The 23,040-nt window shown below is 44.1% G+C and overlaps 1 protein-coding gene across 1 annotated transcript in view; it reads right to left on the minus strand.

The window, feature by feature from the left end:
- The window catches only part of LOC141258822 (cytochrome P450 2K1-like), an 81,481-nt gene that overhangs the window by 8,596 nt on the left and 49,845 nt on the right, over window positions 1-23,040 (minus strand). Inside the window, exons 8-9 of the mRNA XM_073673984.1 lie at window positions 21,143-21,284; window positions 18,799-18,983 (exon numbers count right to left, since the gene is read on the minus strand). Of these exons, the coding sequence (XP_073530085.1) occupies window positions 18,799-18,983; window positions 21,143-21,284 (327 nt within the window). The remainder of the gene's footprint in view (window positions 1-18,798; window positions 18,984-21,142; window positions 21,285-23,040) is intronic.

The following is a 23,040-nucleotide window of genomic DNA, read 5'->3' on the forward strand; positions in this document are numbered from 1 at the left end:
TAGCTTCAGCACAGCCTGTTGCCACTTGTCCGAGGCAGTGCTTTCAGCCTCCGACTGATGTGGTCATTTTGGAGCTGTAGGCTGAAGAAGAGGTGCAGCAGATGTAGAATGTTGGGGCAACCCTGATTGACCCAGGGCCCGCAATCTTTGGCGTTGGGAGGATGTGTTCTGTAACAGGGTCTGACTGGTCCCGACTTCCACAATATTAGCCCAGTGTCCCGTCAGCGAGATGTACCGCCCCTTGGCTGTACTTGTGTCCGTGGTTAGGTGGACCTTCCCAGTAACTATGTTGTTGAGAGCACGGCTAATGTTCTGGGACGCATGCTTGTGTAAGGTGGGGATGGCACACCTGGAGAAATAATGGTAGCCTGGGACCGAGTACCGAGGGCCAGCCACCGCCATGATGTTGAAGAATTATCCCATCTACACAAGCCTAAAAGGCAACATTTCAAGTGCAAGCAGTCTTGAAATGTGGCAGTTTAGCGCTGTGGACTGTGAGGGATGGCTGCGTATTTGCGCTTGCGTTCAAAGATCTGGGGTTGGGACAAATGAAATCTATGCTGGGACAAAGATGTGGACATGGTTGCTGATGGTGGTGGTTGCAAGTTTGCACTGACAAGTGCAGGGCAGGAGGCATCTTCGCTTGCACATGGACAGTGAATTGGCGTACACACACACAACAGTAAACTAGGCAGTGGTGTTACCCACAGACACTGATTCTGGACCCTAGCGTTCAGACTCACTAGTCAGGTGCATTGCTGTCATGTGCCTGAGCATGCTGGTTGTGGTCAGGCTGGTAGTTTTGCCGCCCTTGCTGATGTTGGCATAGCAGATGTTGCAAATGGCCTTTTTTGGGTTATTTGGACTTTAAAAATGAGTCAGCCTCTGGGAGACCTAACAGTTGGACTGGCAACTTCCCTCATGTTGGTGTACAGGGGAACAGTTGCCCACCTTGTGTCTGTGGCCACCCCACTGCTTGTTCCTGCCTGTTGTGGTGCTACGACTCCCTCGCCCTCTGTGCTGTTGTCCTTGCTATGCATGACATCTTGCAGGTTGGGTCAGTGACTTCATCATCCACCACCTCATCTTCCAAGTATGGACCCTGGGCCTCCTCCTGACTTGCTATCAATTGGGTCTCATCATCATCATTCTCCTCTTGCGACAGTAATTGCTGCTTCCCACCATTGCCTTTGTGTGACGATGGCTGCTCAAATATTTGGGCATCTCTACACGCGATCTCCTCTTGCCCCGCTTGAAGTGGGCTGGGCAAGAGGCCCAAATCTATAAATGGAAACGTGAACAGCTCTTAGGAGTGTCCATGTGTGGGATCACTTTTCTCCAGGCACAAGGCACGAGGATCAGGGTGAGGAATACAGTGGGGAAAAAAAGTATTTAGTCAACCATCAATTTTGCACCTTCTCCCACTTAAAAAGATGAGAGGCCTTTAATAGACATCATAGGTAGACCTCAAATATGAGAGACAAAGCGAGAAAACAAATCCTGAAAATCACATTGTCTGATTTGTAAAATAATGTTTTTAAAATTTTGGTGGAAAATAAGTATTTGGTCAATTACAAACAAGCAAGATTTCTGGCTCTCACAGACCTGTAACTTCTTCTTTAAGAGGCTTCTCTGTCCTCCACTCATTACCTGTAGTACTGGCACCTGTTTGAACTTGTAATCAGTATAAGGCTATGTGCCCATGTTGCGGACCTGAAGCATATTTTTTACGCTTCTCCCTGGCGGGAAAATCGCATGTGGATATTACATGCGGTTTTCCCGCCAGGTAGAAGCGTTTGTGAGGCGTCTTTGCAGCGTCTTTGCATGCATTTCCGCATGCGGGTTATCAAGCACTTCTCCAAGTGATTTATAAGCATCACTTGAAAAAGTGCTTGACAACTTGTTCACACTATATAAATCCATGCAACCGGCATGGATTTATATAGTGTGACCAGTAATAGTTAAAAAAAAAAGAATCAGAATGGTAAAAAATAAAAAAATAAAGTTTATACTCACCTACCGATGCATTCTCGGCCCCGTCCGGAGTCTTGAGCGGCTCACGCTGTTGTGTGCAGGACCTGCGGTGACGTCATTGAGTCATGTGGTGGGTCACATGACTCAATGACGTGGCAGGTCCTTCAGACAACAGCGCGACGGAGGGAAAACATCAGAAGATAAGTATAAACTTTATTTTTTCTTTTTTTTACAGGTTCTTTGGTACCCAGGTCTGGATGAGAGTCTCCTCTCCTTCAGAACTGGGTACCATCCGCACATTGATCCCGCAGCGCTTCCGCAAAATTAATGAACATGCTGCGGAAAAATCCGCAGCATATTCGCTGCGGAAAAATCCGCAGCATGGGCATTGACATTGCGGAATGCCATTGGGGACCATGGGGTGCGGATATACATGCGTTTTACAAGCGTTTACGCTGCGGAAATTCCGCAGCATATACGCTTGAAAAACGCTACGTGGGCACACAGCCTAAAAGACACCTGTCCACTCCCTCAAACAGTCACACTCCAAACTTCGAGCTGTCGAAGAACACCAGAAAGAAAACTGTAGCCCTGTACCAGGCTGGGAAGACTGAATCTGCAGTAGGCAAATCAACTGTACGAGCAATAATTAGAAAATGGAAGACATACAAGACCACACAAGATCTCACCCCATGGGGTCAAAATGATCTCAAGAACGGTGAGCAAAAATCCCAGAACCACACGGGGGGCCTAGTGAATGACCTGCAGAGAGCTGGGACCAACGTTACACAGGCTACCATCAATAACACACTGCGCCGCCAGGGACTCAGATCTTGCAGTGCCAGATGTGTCCCCCTGATTAAGCCATTACATGTTCGAGCCCATTTAAAGTTTACTAGAGAGCATTTGGATGATCCAGAGGAGTATTGGGAGAATGTCAAATGGTCAGATGAAACCAAACTGCTTGGTAGAAACACAACTCGTTGTGACAGAGAATGCTGAGTTGCATCCAAAGAACTCCATAATAACTGTGAAGCCTGGGGCTGCAACATCATGCTTTGGGGCTGTTTCTCTGCCAGGGGACCAAGACGACTGATCCGTGTACAAGAAAGAATGAATGGGGCCATGTATCATGAGATTTTGAGTGCAAACCTCCTTCCATCAGCAAGGGCATTGAAGATGAACCATGGCTGGGTCTTTCAGCATGATAATGATCCCAAACACAGTCAGGGCAATGAAGGAGTGGCTTCGTAAGAAGCATTTCAAGGTCCTGGAGTGGCCTAGCCAGTCTCCAGATCTAAACCCTATAGAAAACCTTTGGAGGGAGTTGAAAGTACTTTGTAATAATTGCATATTCGTTCCGAAAAGCGAGTACAATGTAAGTCTATGAGAAATGCGAGTAATTTTCTGCTGGACACTACAAAGGGATCTGGAGGCCTGTGGAAAAGGCTGAAATGGATGGGAAAGTGATGAAACAAAATGGGCAGAGCCTGGAGAATATGCATTTCTAACTCACATATGGTTTCTGGGAATAAGTTTGTTGCAGTATTACGCCACTTTTACAGACACACAAGAACAACTACCAAACCTAACCTAAATTGCATTTAACAGGCCAAAAAGGTTAAGAATCAGTTTTCCTGCATAATCACTTGTACATAAGGCTAAATAAACCAGAGAAACAAAAAAAATATCCCTTTTAGCATTTGTTCACACATACTGTTGTTGCTTTTTTTCGCCTTTTACAATTGGGAGGGCCCTGACTTATACATTTTGTAGGTTCCTCTGTCATACATAATTTTTAGTTCGCTATTCCCCAGCACTTTACAAGCACAGCTAGATTGTACCAGTAGGCATGCTGATCTTTGACCTGAGAGGTCTCAGGTGGCTCTGTAACATGCGTTTTGGAGGGACAGCTGTTACTTAAACATTTAGACGGTCCCTCCATCATTGACACTCAGATAGTGGAATACATATTCCACAGCAGTTTACAATGTGCTCATTGTAGCATTGGGCTTGACCCTCCGCCTCCTCCTTGTCCTCCACCACCATGTGATACTGCGGCCATAAATGCAAATGTTCAGAGAGCCTGCAGTAGGCAGGAAAGTTGAGTTTTGTGAGAGCCCTCATGTGGCCATGTAACATACATTTTGAAGTGCCCTCCTCTAGAAATTTTGGCGGTCCCTCTTGTGTACATTTGAGAGTGCTCTCACTTATTCATATTGTAGGGCCCTCATTCTATTATTTAACTAATTTAAGGGCAGAGACTACAGAGAAAAAGGCAGAGACATGGAGTACTAGAAGGTAGCAGTGAGTGCGCCCTGCGATCCTCTGGTATGGCTGAACTCTGTGAGCTAGAAAAATAAAGCTGCACTAGTCAACTGGATGACGAGCTCAAATTTATCACTTGTGCATGTCAATTGACAAAGGATATATGGTGCCCCTCCTATGGGTTGGAGAAGCTTCTGCAGATGGCTCAGAGATTTTGATTGTCAATATTCCCCAGATAATATAGCAAGAGAAGACTTCTTGATACTGTACTACTTGGTCAAGTGCAGAATGTGCATCTTATTTCCAAAAATTACTCCTGGGGGCTGTGTCATAGGTGCAGGAAGATTCCATGACAAGGGCCTCCCTTGAAAAACATTATCTACGATGGAGTACTGTAGTAGTTGTGGACCTCAATTCAAGTTTTCAGAGGGCCATTAGTTGGTCATCAACAGTCAGGGGATACATATTCAATAGAAATTTACACTATCTCAGTCACAATGTGGCACATGCCAGGCATGTTTTTTAGCCAAATAGGGTGACTGAGAGTACATTTCTATTGAATATGTATTCCCTGTCTCAGTCACAATGTGGCACAACCTGTGACAAGGGCCTCCGATAACAAATATTAGTTTGGTAGGACCACTGTACATTCCAGATTTGTCCACTGCACAATGTGCATAGGGTTTGTAAAAATTAGCCCTATGGGCTGAGTCATGGTTGACGCAGGAAGCCACCATCCCAAGTGCCTCCAATCACAAATAGTAGTTAGGCTGGAGTAGGAATACTCTCCTGGTTCATCTACTACACAATGTGCATAGGGTTTGTAAAAATTAGCCCTATGGGCTGAGTCATGGTTGACTTGTATTTTGGCCGTGACAGCTTGCTTGGCTTGTGCCATCAACATCTGAAAATCTGTCAGCAAAACCCAAAATGAAAAAAAAGCCTGTTGTTAAGGGACGTGGACGAGGATGTGGTGTTGTCAGTAGTGAGCGAGAAAGCACTCAGTCTGTGTCAGGTCAGAAGAAGCTTGATTCATCCACTATGTTCCTGGAAAAATTTCTCAGTCTGGAACGTAAACGTGTGTGGAAGCCAGAAGAGCGAGAGCAGATTCTGTCTTGGATAGCAGACAAGGCATCTATGCATTTGTCAAGCAGCAACAAATCTTCCATGACCACACAGTCTACTGTGATTAAATAGAAGGCTGGCCCATCCAATCCTGAAGCTGTTTCTCCTTCCTCCAGCCATTATCAGTCACAGGAGACATATGACTCCAAGCTTGGCCACTCCGAGGATATGTTTGGTACATATCCTTTGGTTGGCTCTGGCCTATAACCAAGCAGCATTGAAGAGGGACCAGAGGAGGTGGCGTGCATTTATCCTCAAGTATCTGAGGACCTACGGCCAGAAGAAAGCCACTATGAGGAATGTCATTTACTGTCTCCAGAGGTGGAGGCTGATGATGATGAGACACAGATGCCATCAAGATCAAGTCAGCCTACATTGTCAACTGGGAAGGAGGATGAGATGGAAGACGAGGTGGTTGATGATGAATCCACTGATCTGAACTGGACCGTTGTCACGCATAGCAATGACAGCAACACAGAGGAAGATGGATATGTAGCACCAACACAGGCACCAAGGGGTTGTGGTTTGCCCAGAGTGAGAACTGGGTCAACTGTTCCCAAGAGCACCCCCTCTGTGTGCCAAGTCAGTGCAAGGGGGCGTTCAGCTGCTGTGTGGAATTTTTTTTCTGAAAGTCCTTCAGAGTAAAACATTGTAGTCTGTAGCATCAGCCATACCAAGTTGAGAAGACGCCAGGGCAAAGGCAACATGAACACCACCAATATGCGAAAGCACATGGCAGCCAAGCACCTCACTAGGTGCGCGGAATGCCAGGGTACCAAATCTGCATCTGCGGGTCAAACCAATGCCATGTCGCCTGGGATATGTCTTTCAGAATCTGCTGTTCAGGAAGCAGGCGCTCATACCTCCTGTCCACAAGCTGCGGTTGCTCACACTCAACAAACATCAACAACATCCACTTCCTTGTCCCAGCGAAGCGTCCAATTGTCCGTGCCTGATAGCTTGAAAAGAAAGCGTAAATACTCAGCCACGCACCCATGGACACAAATACTAATCTTGCACATTGCCAACTTGTTTGCTGTGGAGATGTTGCCGTTTAGGCTTGTGGGAACACAGTCTTTCCGTGATCTCTTGGCTGTGGCTGCCTCACAATACAGTGTTCCCAGCTGCCACTATTTTGCCCGGTGTGCCATCCCTGCGTTACACAAGCACGTGTTAAACAATCTGAACCATGCTCTCACCAATGCCGTAACTGGGAAGGTCTTCATAATAACTTATATCTGGACATGTTGCTGTGGACAGGCACGATACATTTCTGTCACGGCACACTTGGTGAACCTGGTGGAAGGTGGGACAAAGGCACAAACTGGAATAGCGGGCTCAACTTCTGTCAGTGTGTCCGCCTCTTCATATTCCACTTCCTCTCTCCCCTCCTCCTGCTCCTCATCCTCCACTGAATTACCCTTCCCATGACTGCCAAGCTGGGAGCTGTTCAGCAACGCATCGGCAAAGTCGCAACATGCACGGTTGGAGCTGATCTGTTTAGGTCAGAATGCACACACTGCAGCAGAGCTGTGGCAAGCTTTAAAACAACAGACTGATCAGTGGCTCTCCCTGCTGCACCTCCAACCCGGTCTGGTCGTTGACGATAATGGGCGTAACGTGGTGGCGGCTTTAAAGGTCGGCAAGCTGGTACACGTGCAATGCATGGCTAAAATGCTGAACCTAGTTGTTCAGAAATTTCTGAAAACTTACCATGACTTGCCTTACCTACTTGAGAAGATGTATCATATTAGTACCCATTTCCACCATTCCTCTACCGCTTTTGCTGCTCTTACAGCGCTGCAAAAGCGCTTGAATTTCCAAGTCACTGACTAATTTGTGACCTGCCCACATGATGGAACTCAACCTATCATATGCTGGCGAGGATTAGTGAAAAGCAGAGGGCTGTAGCTGAATACCAGTTTCAACATGCCCATCAGACTGGCAGTCAGCCACCACACATAACAACTGTCGAGTAGGTGTGGATCGCTGACATTTGTGAGGTTCTTGAGTACTTTGAGTACAGTACTAACCTCGTGAGCGGTGATCAGGCTATTATCAGCATAACCATCCCGCTGCTGTGTCTCTTGAAACAATCACTGCATAATCTCAAAGATTAAGCTTTGAGTGTCCAGCAAGTTGGTATGGAGCCAGATTTCCCAATGGGTGATACTATCCAGTCCAGCCAATATTTTGAGGCAACATTGGGTGATGAGGAGGAAGATGAGAAGGATGAGGAAGGAGAGGACTTGTTTTTCTGTGCTACAGAGGGGACTCGTAATGCTACAAAGGGGACACCCAACCCAAGCTTCATGTCTGTCCAGCCTGGATGGGTGGAAGAGGAGGAGGAGGCGAGCCAGCATGAGGAGAGGATGGGTACTGTTTCTACTGTTGGGGACACGGAACATTTGCCTTTTTGTAGCTTTGCCCACATGGCACAGTTCATGTTTAAGTGTCTGTGACAAGAGCCTCGCGTGACACACATTTTATCCAACAATAATAATAATATTTTTTATTTATATAGCACCAACATATTCTGCAGCACTTTACAATTAAGCGGGGACATGTACATACAATAACTTCAATACAAGGTAAGACAGTTTAAACAGTTACATTAGGAATGAGATCCCTGCTAGCAAGCTTATATTCTATAAGGAAATGGGTGGACACAATAGGTGAAAAGTGCTTGTTATTTCATGTCTGGCAATTATAATAAGATTTTCATATAAAGCTGCATGATCCGGTCATCAGCCAGTATGCTTAATTGCAATAATCTAGTATTGAGTGCAGTTATCGTGTGCATGGAGGGTGTGGAGACAGATGAATAGTAGGGTGTAGATTCTGAATAATATTTAGAAGGAGCGAACAGTGGAAAGTTAGTTTACTGAGTAGTTGAGGTGGTAGCTTGTTTAAAGAGATGGGTTTTTAAAGCACGGTTGAAGACGTGGGGGCTAGGCATCATTTGGATCGTCTGGGGTAGAGCGTTCCAGAGAACTGGCGCAGCACAAGAGAAGTCTTGGAGATGGAGGTGCGAGATTCGGATAATGTGGGATGTTAGTCTTAGGTTATTTGTAGAACGCAGGGCACATGTAGGGCGATAGACAGAGATGAAAGAGGAGAAATAAGGTGGTGCAGAACTGTGGAAAGCTTTGTGGGTGAGAGTGATGAGTTTATATTGGACCCTGTAGCGAATGGGCAACCAGTGTAATGACTGGCACAAGATGGAGTCATCGGTGAAGCGGCTGGACAGAAATATGACCCTGGCTGCTGCATTCAGGATGGATTTGAGAGGAGAAAGTTTGGTAAGAGGGTGACCGATCAGAAGAGAGTTGCAGTAGTCCTGACGAGAGTGAATAAAAGCGACAGTAAGAGTTTTAGCAGTTCCAAAGGTCAGAATAGGTTGGATTCTGGAGATGTTTTAAGGTGCAGGTGACAAGAGCAACCAATACTGGTTGGCCACGATTCTCAATCCACAGTACAAGGAGAAATTTCCTTCTTTCCTTTTGGAGTCACCAAAGAGTTTTACAATGGAATTGTTCAAGAGGGCCGTTGTAGATCAGTTGCTGAAAACATCACCCTCAGACAATGCTGGTGGCAGAGGTACAGACTCTTTTCAACACCAAGGGATAATGAGGAGAGACACGAACACCAGATCCAACAGAGGTGGGGGGAAAATGTGCACAAATTGGGCAATTTTCAATAAACCAGCACAACAGCAAGGGCTATCTGTGCCTGTAACAATGCCAAAGAGGGATAAGTTGAAGGACATGGTCAAGGGGTACTTAAGTGACCATAAGTGTTTCCTTTCTGACGCTTCAGCTCCCTTTAGTTATTGGGTGTCTAAGCTGAACACTTGGCCCGACCTCTCCTTATATGCCTTGGAGGTGCTGGCCTGCCTGGCTGCTAGCGTGGTGTCAGAGCGTGTTTTCAGTTTCGGTGCAGCAATCATCATTGATAGACGCACATGCCTCTCCACGGAAAATGAAGACAGACTCACTCTGATTAAATTCAACAAAGACTAGATATCTGTTTGTAATCCCTCCAGATGACAGCAAGCCAACCAAAATTCATCAAACATGCATATTCATGCTACTGCTGTTAACGTCACCCCCTTCCCATAAAAACACATTCCCTTCCTTTGTCAACCATGACTCAGCCCATAGGGCTAATTTTTACAAATCCTATGCACATTGTGCGGTGGACAAGCCAGGACAGTATTCCTACTCCAGCCTAACTACTGTTTGTGATTGGTGGCCTTTGGGATGGTGGCTTCCAAAATAGTGGGTAAAATGGCCTGGTGCCTGCTTGATAGCAGGCAGTAGGAAATGTTTGGACTACTGCTTTGCATAGAGCACTAATCGCCTTTTTAATTGGACTAATGTGGACAACAGAAGGCAGGCTGTGACCACAAAAACAGCGGGGAAAATGGCCTTGTGCATGCTTGGTAGCAGGCAGTAGGAAATGTTTGGACTATTGCTTTGCATTGGGCACTAACCACCTTTTTAAGTGGACTAATGTGAACAGCAGAAGCCAGGCTCAGACCCCTAAAACAGCAGGGAAAATAGGTGCTTTTAAAAAAAAATGGCAGCACAAAATGCTACTACTTTGTGTGCTGGAAAAATATTGGTTTGCCTCTGACAAGAGCTGTTTTAAGATGGACACTGGAAGAACACTTTAACCTCTCCCTGTACTCTGACTTTGTTGTATGTCTTCAGCTCTGAAAAGAGCTGTTTTTTGGTGGTATTAGGCTCCGTGCATACGATGCGTTTTTCATGCGTTTCCGCTGCGGATTTTCCGCAGCGGAAACGCATCAAAAAAGCATGGTAATCCGCTCCCCATGGTCCCCAATGGCATTCCTCAATGTCAATGCACATGCTGCGGATTTTTCCCAGCGTTTCTGCGGCGCTCATAAATCCGCAGCATGTTCATTAATTTTGCGGAAGTGCAGCGGAAGCGCCGCCATTGACTTGCATTGAGACGCATATAATGCGCGTCTGTACATTTATACACGCGGATTATATGCGATTCAATGTGCGGATGGTACCCAGGTCTGGAGGAGAGAAGACTCTCATCCAGACCTGGGTACCATAGAATCTGTAAAAAAAAAAGAATAAAATAACCAATAAAGTTTATATTCACCTTTCCGACGGCTTCTCTCTGCATGCTGGCAGGGCTGAAGGACCTTCGGTGACGTCACAGTCATGTGACCGCAGGCCCTTCACCGCTGTGTCTCGCGATATGCCGGCAGCCGGGAACCAGACAGGAACGAGCTCTGCAGCACACACCGGGGCATCGGGGGTGAGTATAGCTTTATTTGTTTTACGGTCACACTATATAAATCCATGCTGTTTGCTAGTTGGCAAGCACTTTCCAAGTGATGCTATCGCCTGGAAAGCACTTGTCAATCTGCATGCGGAAACGCATGTAAATCCGCATGTGAATCCGCATGTATTCTGCAGGAAAAATGCATGCACAATCTGAATGCGTTTTTTCTGCCAGGGAGATGCAGAAATGCTGCAGAAATTTTCTGCTTTATTTCTGCATCGTGGGCACATAGCCTTATGGAGCTAGTGAGTGGCTCCTTTAAATTGTCCCTGCTCGAGTATCTCTCCTTCCCTACTCTACATTGAACTAGTATACACTGCAGGTCGCCCATAAAAGGGCTTTTATTTTATCAAGAGGCCTAAATACTTTCTCTGGCAGCTCAGTGATCTCTCCCTATGCTTGTAGAATGCAGGCTCCGGACGCAATGTGCACAAAATGGTGACGGCAGGGCTTAAATAGACCCTATGATGCTGGACGGCCAGCCAATCACAGTAATGCCACAACCAAGATGTCTGCGGCATTACTGTGATTGGTTAAGAAGCCCAGCATGTTTAGTGGCTGCAAAGGAGGCGCCAAAGCTACAGGGTGGAACATCTGAATATAGCGAGGCGAGTACACAAATACTCGCAATATAACAAGTAACCCGAATACCATACTATCCGTGTAAATAGCGAATAGTAACGAATACACTCGCTCATTACTAAATGTAATATATGTTCCTTAAAGCACATCTGTCATCAGGATTGTGCTCTGTAAACCATATACACTATCAGGTGGGTGACATTACGCTGATTAAAATGATACCTTGGTTGATGAAATCTGTCCTGTGATTCTTGTGTAATCTTTACTTTCAGTTTGGAAATAATGATATGCTCGTCCTCCGGGGCGGGTCTGTGGGGGGCGCTCTATCTGGTGCTCTGCCTACATATTCATCTGTATGCTCTTATGACACCTCACTGTGCCTTCACTGACCTGCCTCCTATTTTACCTAGCCCCACACTACTAGATACAATATGTAAAATAGGAGGCAGATCAGTAAATGGGTTATTTAATATGATATGGGTCACTTTCTCATTTAAGAAAGGATTGTCCAAATAGTAAATAACACTATTAATAAGTGTTATAAAGTAATGGGCTACCCATTTACTCAAAAATAAAAGTCTTTTAGTCATAGCTGTTTAAATTTGCCATCTGGTGACTTTACGAAATGTTATGACAGATGCTTTCTGTCATAAAATTCTCTTATATGTAGAAACCATTCTGTAACATCCCACCTCCTCCCAACATCACCCCACAATCATCCCTACCCTAACCTATCTCTTCAACCTATCACTAACTTCTGGTACCTTCCCCTTTGCCTTCAAGCATGCTACAATTAAGCCCATCCTCAAAAAGCCATCCCTCGACCCAACCACCTTGTCCAGCTACCCCCCATATTGCTGCTCCCATTTGCCTCCAAACTCTTTGAGCAACACTGAACCTTCCTCTCACTTCTCATCGAACTCTCACTTTGATGACCAACAATCTGGTTTTCACCCCCACCATTCCACCGAAACTGCCCTTACCAAAATTACTAATGACGAGTGATGGGCGCGTACTAAAATTCTCAGGTGCTCGTTGCTCGGGTCGAGTACATTGGAGTTCTTGGGTGCTAGACCCAGGCAATGAGCCCAATGTAACTCTATGGGAAACTCGAGCATTTTTCAGGCTGCTCCCCCTGGTGGTCTGCAGAGGGCCTAAAATTGCCCAAATTGATGGGAACAGTGCTCAAATGACATGGGAACAGCATAGGGAAGACCCATGGAATCATTTCTGACTCCCAGGTCACTACTGTGAACAATGTTGTCAGAGGTATTAAGCCACTTTTATGGACTCACAATAAAACAGACAAAAATGAAACCAAAATGGATTTTCCTGGGAAATATGCTAAGGAACATCCTTTCCAGGGTAATAATTTGTATAATAAATAATAAAATAATGTAAAATAAATAACCAAAAGCAAAAATACTCCTCCACAAGTAGTGTAGCGTTTCTGATGCATTTTTGCACTTTTGCATTGCTTTCAACCATGACAAATGCATTCAGTGGGAAATGTCATTTTAGCATTTTACAACTTTATCTGGTCATGTGGTGTGTGAGACATGATCAGACACATCTGTTTCATTTATGAAGGAGGGACTCTGAAATTCACAAAGCCTATTTTTATAGGGCCATCAGGCAGCCTTTACTATTCTTAAAGGGCCAGCAGTCGGCCCTCACTATTCTTAGAGAGCCATCAGCCGACAATGCTTTGCTGTTTGCATTACTAAAGAGTGGATCTTCTATACTGTTATTGAGTATGCAGTGAGTGGCAGGGCTGCCCAAAATTTGGACGCACCCCAATATCCCTTTGAAAATTTGGACGCACCCCAATACCCCTTTGAAGAAACTTAGAGGATGGCCTTCTGAATGTTCACATTATTAGGAAGTGGGTCTCCCATTCTGTTTGCCTATGCAGTGAATGCAAGGGCTGCCAAAAATTTGGACCTACTCCAATGCCCCTTAGAAGAGACGTAGAGGATGGTCTCCTGAAAAAAAATGTTCCCATTATTAGGAAGTGGGTCTCCCATTGTGTTAGCCTATGCAGTGAATGCAAGGGATGCCACAAATTTGGAGGCACTCCAATGCCCTTTGGAAGAGACGTGGAGGTCAGAGGGCCTCCTGAAAACAATGTTCCCATTATTAGGAAGTGGTTCTCCCATAGTGTTGGCCTATGCAGTGAATGCAAGGTCTGCCAAAAATTGGGAGGCACTTCAATGCCCCTTGGAAGAGACATAGAGGGCCTCATGAAAAAATGTTTTCACTATTAGGAAGTGGGTCTCCCATAGTGTTTTCCTATGCAGTGAATGCAAGGGCTGCCAAAAATTGTGAGGCACTCCAATGCCCCTTGGAAGAGATGTGGAGGAGGGCCTCATGAAAAAATTTTCTGATTGTTAGGAAGTGGGTCTCCTATAGTGTTGGCCTATACAGTGAATGCAAGGGTTGCCAAAAATTTGGATGCACTCCAATGCCCCTTGGAAGAGACGTGGAGGTCAGAGGGCCTCCTGAAAACAATGTTCCCATTAATAGGAAGTGGGTCTCCCATAGTGTTGGCCTATGCAGGGAATGCAAGGGCTGCCAAAAATTGTGAGGCATTACAATGCCCCTTGGTAAAAACGTAGAGGGCCTCATGAAATTTTTTTTCCATTATTAGGAAGTGGGTCTCCCATAGTGTTGCCCTATGCAGTGAATGCAAGGCCTGCCAAAAATTGGGAGGCACTCCAATGCCCCTTGAAAGAGATGTGAAGAAGGGCCTCATAAAAAAATGTTCCCATTTTAAAGGAGCGGGTCTACTTCACTTGTAATGCCCATGCACTTAGTGTATGGGCTGACAAACATTTTCCCCTGGGGGGTATACATGAACATACTGTATAAAAAAAATAAAAATTTTACGGGCATCATAAACACTCTTTAAAAAAAATATGTGGGTGTTGTATCACGGACCACGGTCACCCTGGTGATATGGCGGTGGAGGATGAGTATGAGGAGAAGGAGGAAGACAAGAGCAAATAGCCAAAATCAGGAAGCTTATACCCATGTGTGGGTGTGAAAAGGAGCATAGGAATACACCTCCCAATAAAAGACACTGGATTTGAGTTTATGTTACGCTGCTATCATTCGGTGGTGTTGAGAAGTCTGGCCAAATCCAGCCCTTGTTCATTTTTATAAGAGTCAGCCTGTCAGCATTTTCAGTTGACAGGCAGATGCGCTTATCAGTTATAATTCTACCAGTGGCACTAAAAACCCACTCTGATAAAACGCTAGCGGCAGGGCAGGCCAGGACCTCCAAGGTATAAAAAGCCAGTTGATTCCACGTTTACAGCTTGAATACCCAATAATTATAAGGCACAGAGGAATCACAGAGAAAGTTGGTACTGTAGGCAAGGTACTCGCTTAGTATTTTCCCAAACTTTGCACTTTCTATTCCTTTGCATTCCTGTCCGCCTCAGGAATAAGAGATATAAAGTTCTCTTTGTAGAGTGGTTCTAGAAGAGTCACCAACCAGTAATGACTGTCACCCAAAATACTGAGAACGCGAGGAACACGGGAAAAGCAGCATAACATAAACTCAGCCATGTGTGCCAAACTGCTAACAGGCAAGACTTCCATGGTCTCACCAATAGGAGGATTAACTATGCTCCCCTCTTCCTCCTCCTCCCTTTTCTCAGGTCATCCATTCTGAGCAGACAGTATGACAGTTGTGCAGGTAGTACCATCTATATCGCATGAAACTAGTTCCTATTCTCTCTCCTCCTCCTCATCTTCCTCATTGTCACCCAATCCACGTTGGGATGCAATGAGGTTTTCTACAACTCTTCAGCATTTTTGCGGTTTGTCACCTAAGCATATTAGCTTCAGCACAGCCTGTTAACGCTTGCACGAGGTAGTGCAGCAGTGCTTCCAGCTTGTGACTCATGTGGTAATTTCAGAGATGCAGGCTGAAGAAGACGAGGAGGCTGAGGAGCATGAGATGCAGAAGCTGTAGACTGTGGGGGCAATCATGATTGACCTAGGACCCGCAATCCTCAGCTTCGGGTGGATGTGTTACGTTCCAAGGTACGACTGGGTCCCGACATCCACTATGGCTTTACTAACATGTGCCTCATCATGCTTGTGGTGGTCAGACTGGTAGTTTTGCTATCCCTGCTGATGTTAGCAAGGTGGTGCAAATGGCCTTTTTGGGGTTATCGGTAGAGTCTTTAAAAAACAACCAGACTCGGGAAGACCCAACAGTTGTACTGACAACTTCCGTCGTGTTGGTGTTACAGGGAACGGTTACTCACTTTCTGTCTGCGGCCACCACACTGCTTCTTCCTGCCTGTTGGGGTGCTCTACCTCCCTCCCCCTGTGTGCTTATGTCCTCACTCTGCATGTCCTGGTTGGGTCAGTTACTGTATGATCCACCACCTCTCCTTCAACTTCTGCACCGAGGTCCTCCTCCTGACTTTTTGGCAATTATGTCTCATCATCGTCCACCTCTTGTGACACTTTGCCACTGTCACCTTCATATGACCGTGGCTGCTCAAATATTTGGGCATCGCTACATGCGATCTCCTCTTTCCCCGCTTCAAGTTGACCGGGTGAGAAGACAGAACCTATAAATGGAAAAGTGAACAGCTCTTCGGTGTCGCCAAGTGTGTGATCAATTGTCTCTGGGCACTTGGTATGCTGGGAGGAAGGAGGATCAGGGTGAGAAATGTACAGTCCAGACTCACAGCTACTGAGAATTGACCGTGTGGAGGACAGGGTGGTGACGGTGGTTAAGTGACTGGAAGCATTAACTGCTATCCAACCAATAACCTTTTCACACTGCTCTGTGTTCAATAATGGTGTTCTGTGGTCCCCTATTAATTGGGACAGGAAGGTCGAGCGAGAGTTGTGGTTGTTTGTTGTGGCACAATTTCAGCTTGCCCACGGCCTCAGCCTCTGCATGCACCATCACCATCACGTCCAGTTCCCTGTCCCTTGCCACGCACCTTGCCCATTTTAAATGGAGGACAATATCTTCCACGCTCTCTACAAATGGCTGAATTTGGAGCGATCTTATATGTGATCAGTGTGAGAGACAAAACACAGTTTTAAATAGCAGGCCTGAAGGTAACTATTTTTATCAGCAAACTGGTGTCAATAACTTCACTGACACTCTGAAACAAAATTTTAATGGAGTCCAGAAATGTGTGTGACGGACGAACTACAGTTTTAAAAAGCTGGATATTTAGCGCTGTAGTATGCAAAGGACCTGGCTGTATTCTGCAGTGCCCACAAGCAAATGGCGCAGAAAAACAGTGTTCTCTGGAAAGCTTTTTAAGCAAATAATCAGGATTAAGATAAAAAAAAAATTCCTGGCCCCTGATACCTGGGGCTATTTCTACAAATATCTGTAAAAGCACCAGCAGACAGAACTGGAATGGACCCTCTTGCTATATGCACTGCAGTGTGCTATATACCCTGCCTGCTTGCCTAGCACTGATATCTCTGCAGCTGGATTAGTCCTCAGAAGGACTGTTAGTTGAGATGGATATGTGTAGAGACTCTTATGGAATACCTACATTAACTAGTAAACAAGCCAATCTCTCCCTAGCTCAGCATTTCCTTTCCCTACACTGCCTGATTACGGAGTAGATTGATGAGCATGGCGGCGCCAGGTCTGATATAGACCTGATGATGCTGTGCGCCAAGCCAGTCACTGTAATGCCACAACCAACATGGCTGCAGCATTACAGTGTGTGGCAGACAATCTCTGCATGTTGATTGGCACTCTAAAGAGGGAGGGAGGGGACCCAAGTATCCGCCCGAGCATCTCGGAAGTACTTGGCGAGCTCCGAGCATCTCGAGTATGCTTGCTCATCACTACTAATGACTTACTTACAGCCGAAGCTAACAGACAATTTTCTATACTCTTTCTTCTAGTTACCTAACTAAAATGTTCAACCTCTCCCTCTCATCTGGTATCTTTCTCTCTTCTTTTAAACATGCCAGCATATATCCATTACTTAAAAAGCCATCCCTTGACCAGAACTGCACGGCCAACTACAGACCTGTTTCCAATCTTCCCTTTATCTCTAAACTCCTGGAACGCCTGGTCCATTCCCGTCTAATCCGCTATCTCTCACACAACTCTCTTCTTGACCCTTTACAATCTGTTTTCCGCTCTATACATTCTACTGAAACTGCCCTCACTAAAGTCTCTAATATTCTACTAACAGCTAAATCTAATGGTCACTACTCCCTGCTGATTCTCCTGGATCTCTCTGCTTCATTCGACACTGTGGATCACCAGCTCCTCCTCACTATGCTCCGCTCTATCGGCCTCAAGGACACTGTTCTCTCCTGGTTCTCCTCCTATCTCTCTGACCGATTATTATTATTATTATTGACCTGTCCTCTACAGTTGACCACTGCCTTCTATTACAGATCCTTTTTTTCTTTTGCATCAAAGATCTTGCTCTATGCTGGATCTCCCCATACCTTTCCAACTGCACATTTAGCGTCTCCCACTACCACACTACCTCCTCATTCCGCCCTCTCTCAAGGCTCTGTCCTAGGACCCCTGTTCTTCTCAATCTATACCCTTGGCCTGGGACAGCTCATAAAATCCCACGGCTTCCAGTACCATCTGTATGCTGATGACTCCGAGATTTATCTCTATGGCCCAGACATCACCTCTATGCTCTCCAGAATCCCAGCATGTCTAGCAGCCATATCTTCCTTTTTCTCCTCTCGCTTCCTCAAGATCAATGTGGACAAATCTGAACTCATCATTTTCCCCCCATCTTGTGTATCTTCCCCACCTAATTTTTCTATCACAATAAATGACATCACGCTTTCCCCTGTGCTTGCAATCTGCTGCCTCGGAGTAACCCTTGACTCTCCCCTGTACTTCAAACCACACATCCAAGCTCTCAACATCTCCGGTCACCTCCAGCTCAAAAATATTTCCAGAATCCGTCCTTTCCTCAACCTTCAAGCTATTAAACTGCTTGTGCATTCCCTCATCATCTCCTGCCTATACTACAGCAAGATCCTCCTCTGTGGCCTACTTACAAACACTCTTGCACCTCTCCAGTCCATCCTTAACTCTGCTGCACGACTAGTTCATCTCTCGCCTCACTACTCCTCTGCTACCCCCCTTTGCAAATCTCTTCATTGCCCAGCATATCCAGTTCAAACTACTACCACTGGCAAACAAAGCCATGAATTAATTCTCCTCCATACATCTCTGAAACTAATCTCCCGTTATTTGCATCCTTCAGATGGAACCTGAAAACGCACCTCTACAAGAAAGCTTACAACCTATAATGACCATGCTACCTCCTCACCAACACCAGAGCAGCTGCAACCCCCAACCTACAGTTTCCTTCCCCATCATCCTGTAGAATGTAAGCCCGCAAGGGCCATGCTCATAAAACATTTACATTGAAAAATAGAAGATGTGTAGTCAATATTTAATTTCCAAATTTTAACCTAAAGCACAATACTTCACTAATGAACAGTAATAGAAAAAAAAGAAAATATTGGGCTTTGCACCTTTGGCAGAAAAAATCCTCTAAATGTGATGTCGCAAGTTGTTGAATGTGGGAGACTTCCAGGTACAATATCACCAAATCTTTGAATTTCATGAATGACAGCATCAGTATATGGCATTTCCTTTCTATGTTCTACTTGTGGTTGAGCAGATCCAATAACATTTTCAATTTCATATTGCACTTTTTCTGTCATGTAAAACGAGACATATTGAGAGTTATAATTCTGCAAAGTAGCTACTATGATGGTGGTAGTAGTAGTAAAAACATTTGTGATTGTATTAACGTAAACTAGAAAGTTGTCTACCATGCATTTAGAAAATATATTTTCATAAACAGTATGCTGCATTATTATGGGGCATTTACCATGCCCATTACGGTACCTAAAGTAGATGTGCAGAAAATCATTTTTCTATTTAATTTTACTTTCTACTCAGCAATACTTGCATATATGATTAACTAATACTTGTATTATAGTTTTTGTTTACTCATAATATAATATAAACTACAATATAAAAATATATAAATAGATATGTGTATATATATATATATATATATATATATATATATATATATATATATGCAGTACAGACCAAAAGTTTGGACACACTTTCTCATTTAAAGCTTTTTCTGTGTTTTCATGACTATGAAAATTGTACATTCACACTGAAGGCATCAAAACTATGAATTAACACATGTGGAATTATATGCTTAACAAAAAGGTGTGAAACAACTGAAAATATGTCTAATATGTCTTATATTCTAGGTTCTCAAAGTAGCCACCTTTTGCTTTGATGACTGCTTTGCACACTCTTGGCATTCTCTTGATGAGCTTCAAGAGGTAGTCACCGGAAATGGTTTTCACTTCACAGGTGTGCCCTGTCAGGTTTAATAAGTGGGATTTCTTGCCTTATATATGGGGCTGGGACCATCAGTTGTGTGGATACACAGCTGATAGTCCTACTGAATAGACTGTTAGCTGCTTTTTTCTTGCCATAATACAAATTCTAAGTAAAGAAAAATGAGTGGACATCATTACTTTAAGAAATGAAGGTTAATCAGTCTGAAAAATTGTGAAAACTTTTAAAGTGTCCCCAAGTGCAGTTGTAAAAACCATCAAGCGCTACAAAGAAACTGGCTCACATGAGGACCGCCCCAGGAAAAGAAGACCAAGAGTCACCTCTGCTTCTGAAGATAAGTTTATCCGAGTCACCAGCCTCAGAGATCGCAGGTTAACAGCAGCTCAGATTAGAGACCAGGTCAATGCCACACAGAGTTCTAGCAGCAGACACATCTCTACAAAAACTGTTAAGAGGAAACTTTGTGCAGCAGTCCATCATGGTAAAATAGCTGCTAGGAAACCACTGCTAAGGACAGGCAACAAACAGAAGAGACTTGTTTGGGCTAAAGAACACAAGGAATGGACATTAGACCAGTGGAAATCTGTGCTTTGGTCAGATGAGTCCAAATTTGAGATCTTTGGTTCCAACCACCGTGTCTTTGTGCGACGCAGAAAAGGTGAATGGATGGACTCTACATGCCTGGTTCCCACCGTGAAGCATGGAGGAGGTGTGATGATGTGGGGGGGCTTTGCTGGTGACACTGTTGGGGATTTATTCAGCGGAATGCTATTCCATCCGGTTTGCGTTTAGTTGGACCATCATTTATTTTTCAACAGGACAATGACCCCAAACACACCTCCAGGCTGTGTAAGGGCTATTTGACCAAGAAGGAGAGTGATGGGGGGCTACGCCAGATGACCTGGCTTCCACAGTCACCAGACCTGAACCCAATAGAGATGGTTTGGGGTGAGCTGGACCGCAGAGTGAAGGCAAAAGGGCCAACAAGTGCTAAGCATCTCTGGGAACTCCTTCAAGATTGTTGGAAGACCATTTCCGGTGACTACCTCTTGAAGCTCATCAAGAGAATGCCAAGAGTGTGCAAAGCAGTCATCAAAGCAAAAGGTGGCTACTTTGAAGAACCTAGAATATAAGACATATTTTCAGTTGTTTCACACTTTTTTGTTAAGTATATAATTCCACATGTGTTAATTCATAGTTTTGATGCCTTCAGTGTGAATGTACAATTTTCATAGTCATGAAAATACAGAATAATCTATAAATGAAAAAGTGTGTCCAAACTTTTGGTCTGTACTGTATATATATATAATACTAGACATGAGAAACAATGGATTTTTTAAGGGATTTTTTCCTTTGTGGTGGTACAGATCAATTTAATTGCTTCATTTTTAGTCTTATATGTATATGTATTATACTGTATGTAATACAAGAATAATATGTATTATTAATGGATAACTGTAAATATTTTAATAAAACATAATTTCTTACTTTGGATTTTGGGATATTTCATCATTAACAATAGGCCCCATCGCAGAGTGGTTGACGTGGTCTCCATTCCAGCAGCAAACAGGTTGCCAACTAGTATACCTAAGTTTTTATTATGGTAATATAAGGTAGATTCTGGTTTTCCCTTCATGAAATAAATGGAAAATTGATTATGAATAAGATATATTTTTATTACACATAGTTTTAGAAGTGTAGACAATGAATGACACTATTTTCAGTCATTTTGTGACAATGCCCTCAAACTAAACTTATATAATTACTTTTAACAATTGGAAATCTTATTGATAGAAATTACCAAAAATCGACAAAAAAGGAAACAAAGTTTTTGCATTTAACAATATATATAGTGATGAGTGAGCACCAAAATGCTCGGAAGCTCGTTGCTCGGGTCGAGCAAATCGTAATGCTCGGGAGCACGACCCGAGCAACAAGCCCATTGTAAGTCAATGGGAAACTCAAGCATTTTTCTGGTGCCCCCCTCCCCAGAGGTCAGGAGGGGTCTAAAAATTGATCTAATCAATGAAAACAGTGCTCAAATGATATGGTAATAGCATGAGGAGGACCATCTCTTACTCCCAAGTCACTGCTGTGAACAATCTTGTCAGAGTATTACGTCACTTTTACGGACTGACTATAAAACATACAAAAACAAAGCCAAAATTGATTTTCTTGGAAAAAATGTTAAGGAACTTGTATATAAGGCAAAAAAATAACAAAAAACAAAAATGCTCCTCCACACCTTGGGCTATGTTTTTGCACTTTCGCATTGCTTTAAATGATGGAAATTATGATCACCAGTAAATGTAACTGTAACATTTTACAACCTTATCTGGTCATGTGGTGTGTGAGACATGATCAGTCATATCTATACAGTGCTGAAATGACATCGGAACAGCAAGTGCATCCCAGGTCACTGCCTAAAACCGTGGTCATCAGACGTGATCTAATATTACTGCGGTAATAATACAGACATCTTTGGCAATGTGACAAATATTAAACTCCATTTATAATGGGCAAGGTGTGTGGCAAGAGACGGGGAAGTGGACGTAACGGTTATGGTAATGATGCACACACAGACCGAGGCCATGCGCAAGATGAAACTGTGACTGCTGAGGGAGCACAACAAGCACCCACATCATGTCGACCTAGCTTCCTCTCCCACTTTCTTGGGGGCCATGGAATACCACTCTTGAAGCCAGAGCAATGTGAACAGGTTGTTGGTTGAATTGCAAATAAAAAGATAATGCTTCCAGTCAGCTGGCAACCACCACAACCCTGTGTTCCACATGGTCCAGTCTCAGTAGCCATGAGTCTGGACAACATTATTAATATTATAGTGCCATTTATTGCATGGCGCTTTACATGTGAAAAAGGAGTATACAAATACATTGCAAAAACAATTACAATAAACTTGAAAAAAAACGTGATTACAACTGGTACTGGAGTATAATATTTGACACGCTTCCAAAAATTTCAGGATTAGTACGCTGTAATATCTGATCAAATCTGATGAACAAGGTTTTAGGCAGGTGGCCTTGTAGTATGGTATTGGTCAGCGACCAAGTGTGAATAGATTGAACAAAACACAATTGGCAGACTTTAAATGAACTATAATATGTGGCACGTTCCCCAAAATGTCTGTATGATTACTGCAGTAATATCGGATCTCGTCTGATGATGGACAAGTTTCTCTGTTTCCACAATACAGCAATGCAAATAAAATGAAACAAGTCTGGCTGTATTCTGTTGACAAGCAAATGAAGCAGTAAAATGGTGTATTATATTTCTTTTCAAGCAAATAATCAGGATTAAGAGCAAAAAGAATGTTAGCCCTGATATCGAGGGCTATGGATATCAGTAACAGCAGCAGAAAGAACTTG

Source organism: Phyllobates terribilis, unplaced genomic scaffold (genome assembly GCF_046119375.1).
Source record: "Phyllobates terribilis strain yellow unplaced genomic scaffold, ASM4611937v1 Scaffold_3__8_contigs__length_932513732, whole genome shotgun sequence".
In the NCBI taxonomy this organism is placed as follows: domain Eukaryota; kingdom Metazoa; phylum Chordata; class Amphibia; order Anura; family Dendrobatidae; genus Phyllobates; species Phyllobates terribilis.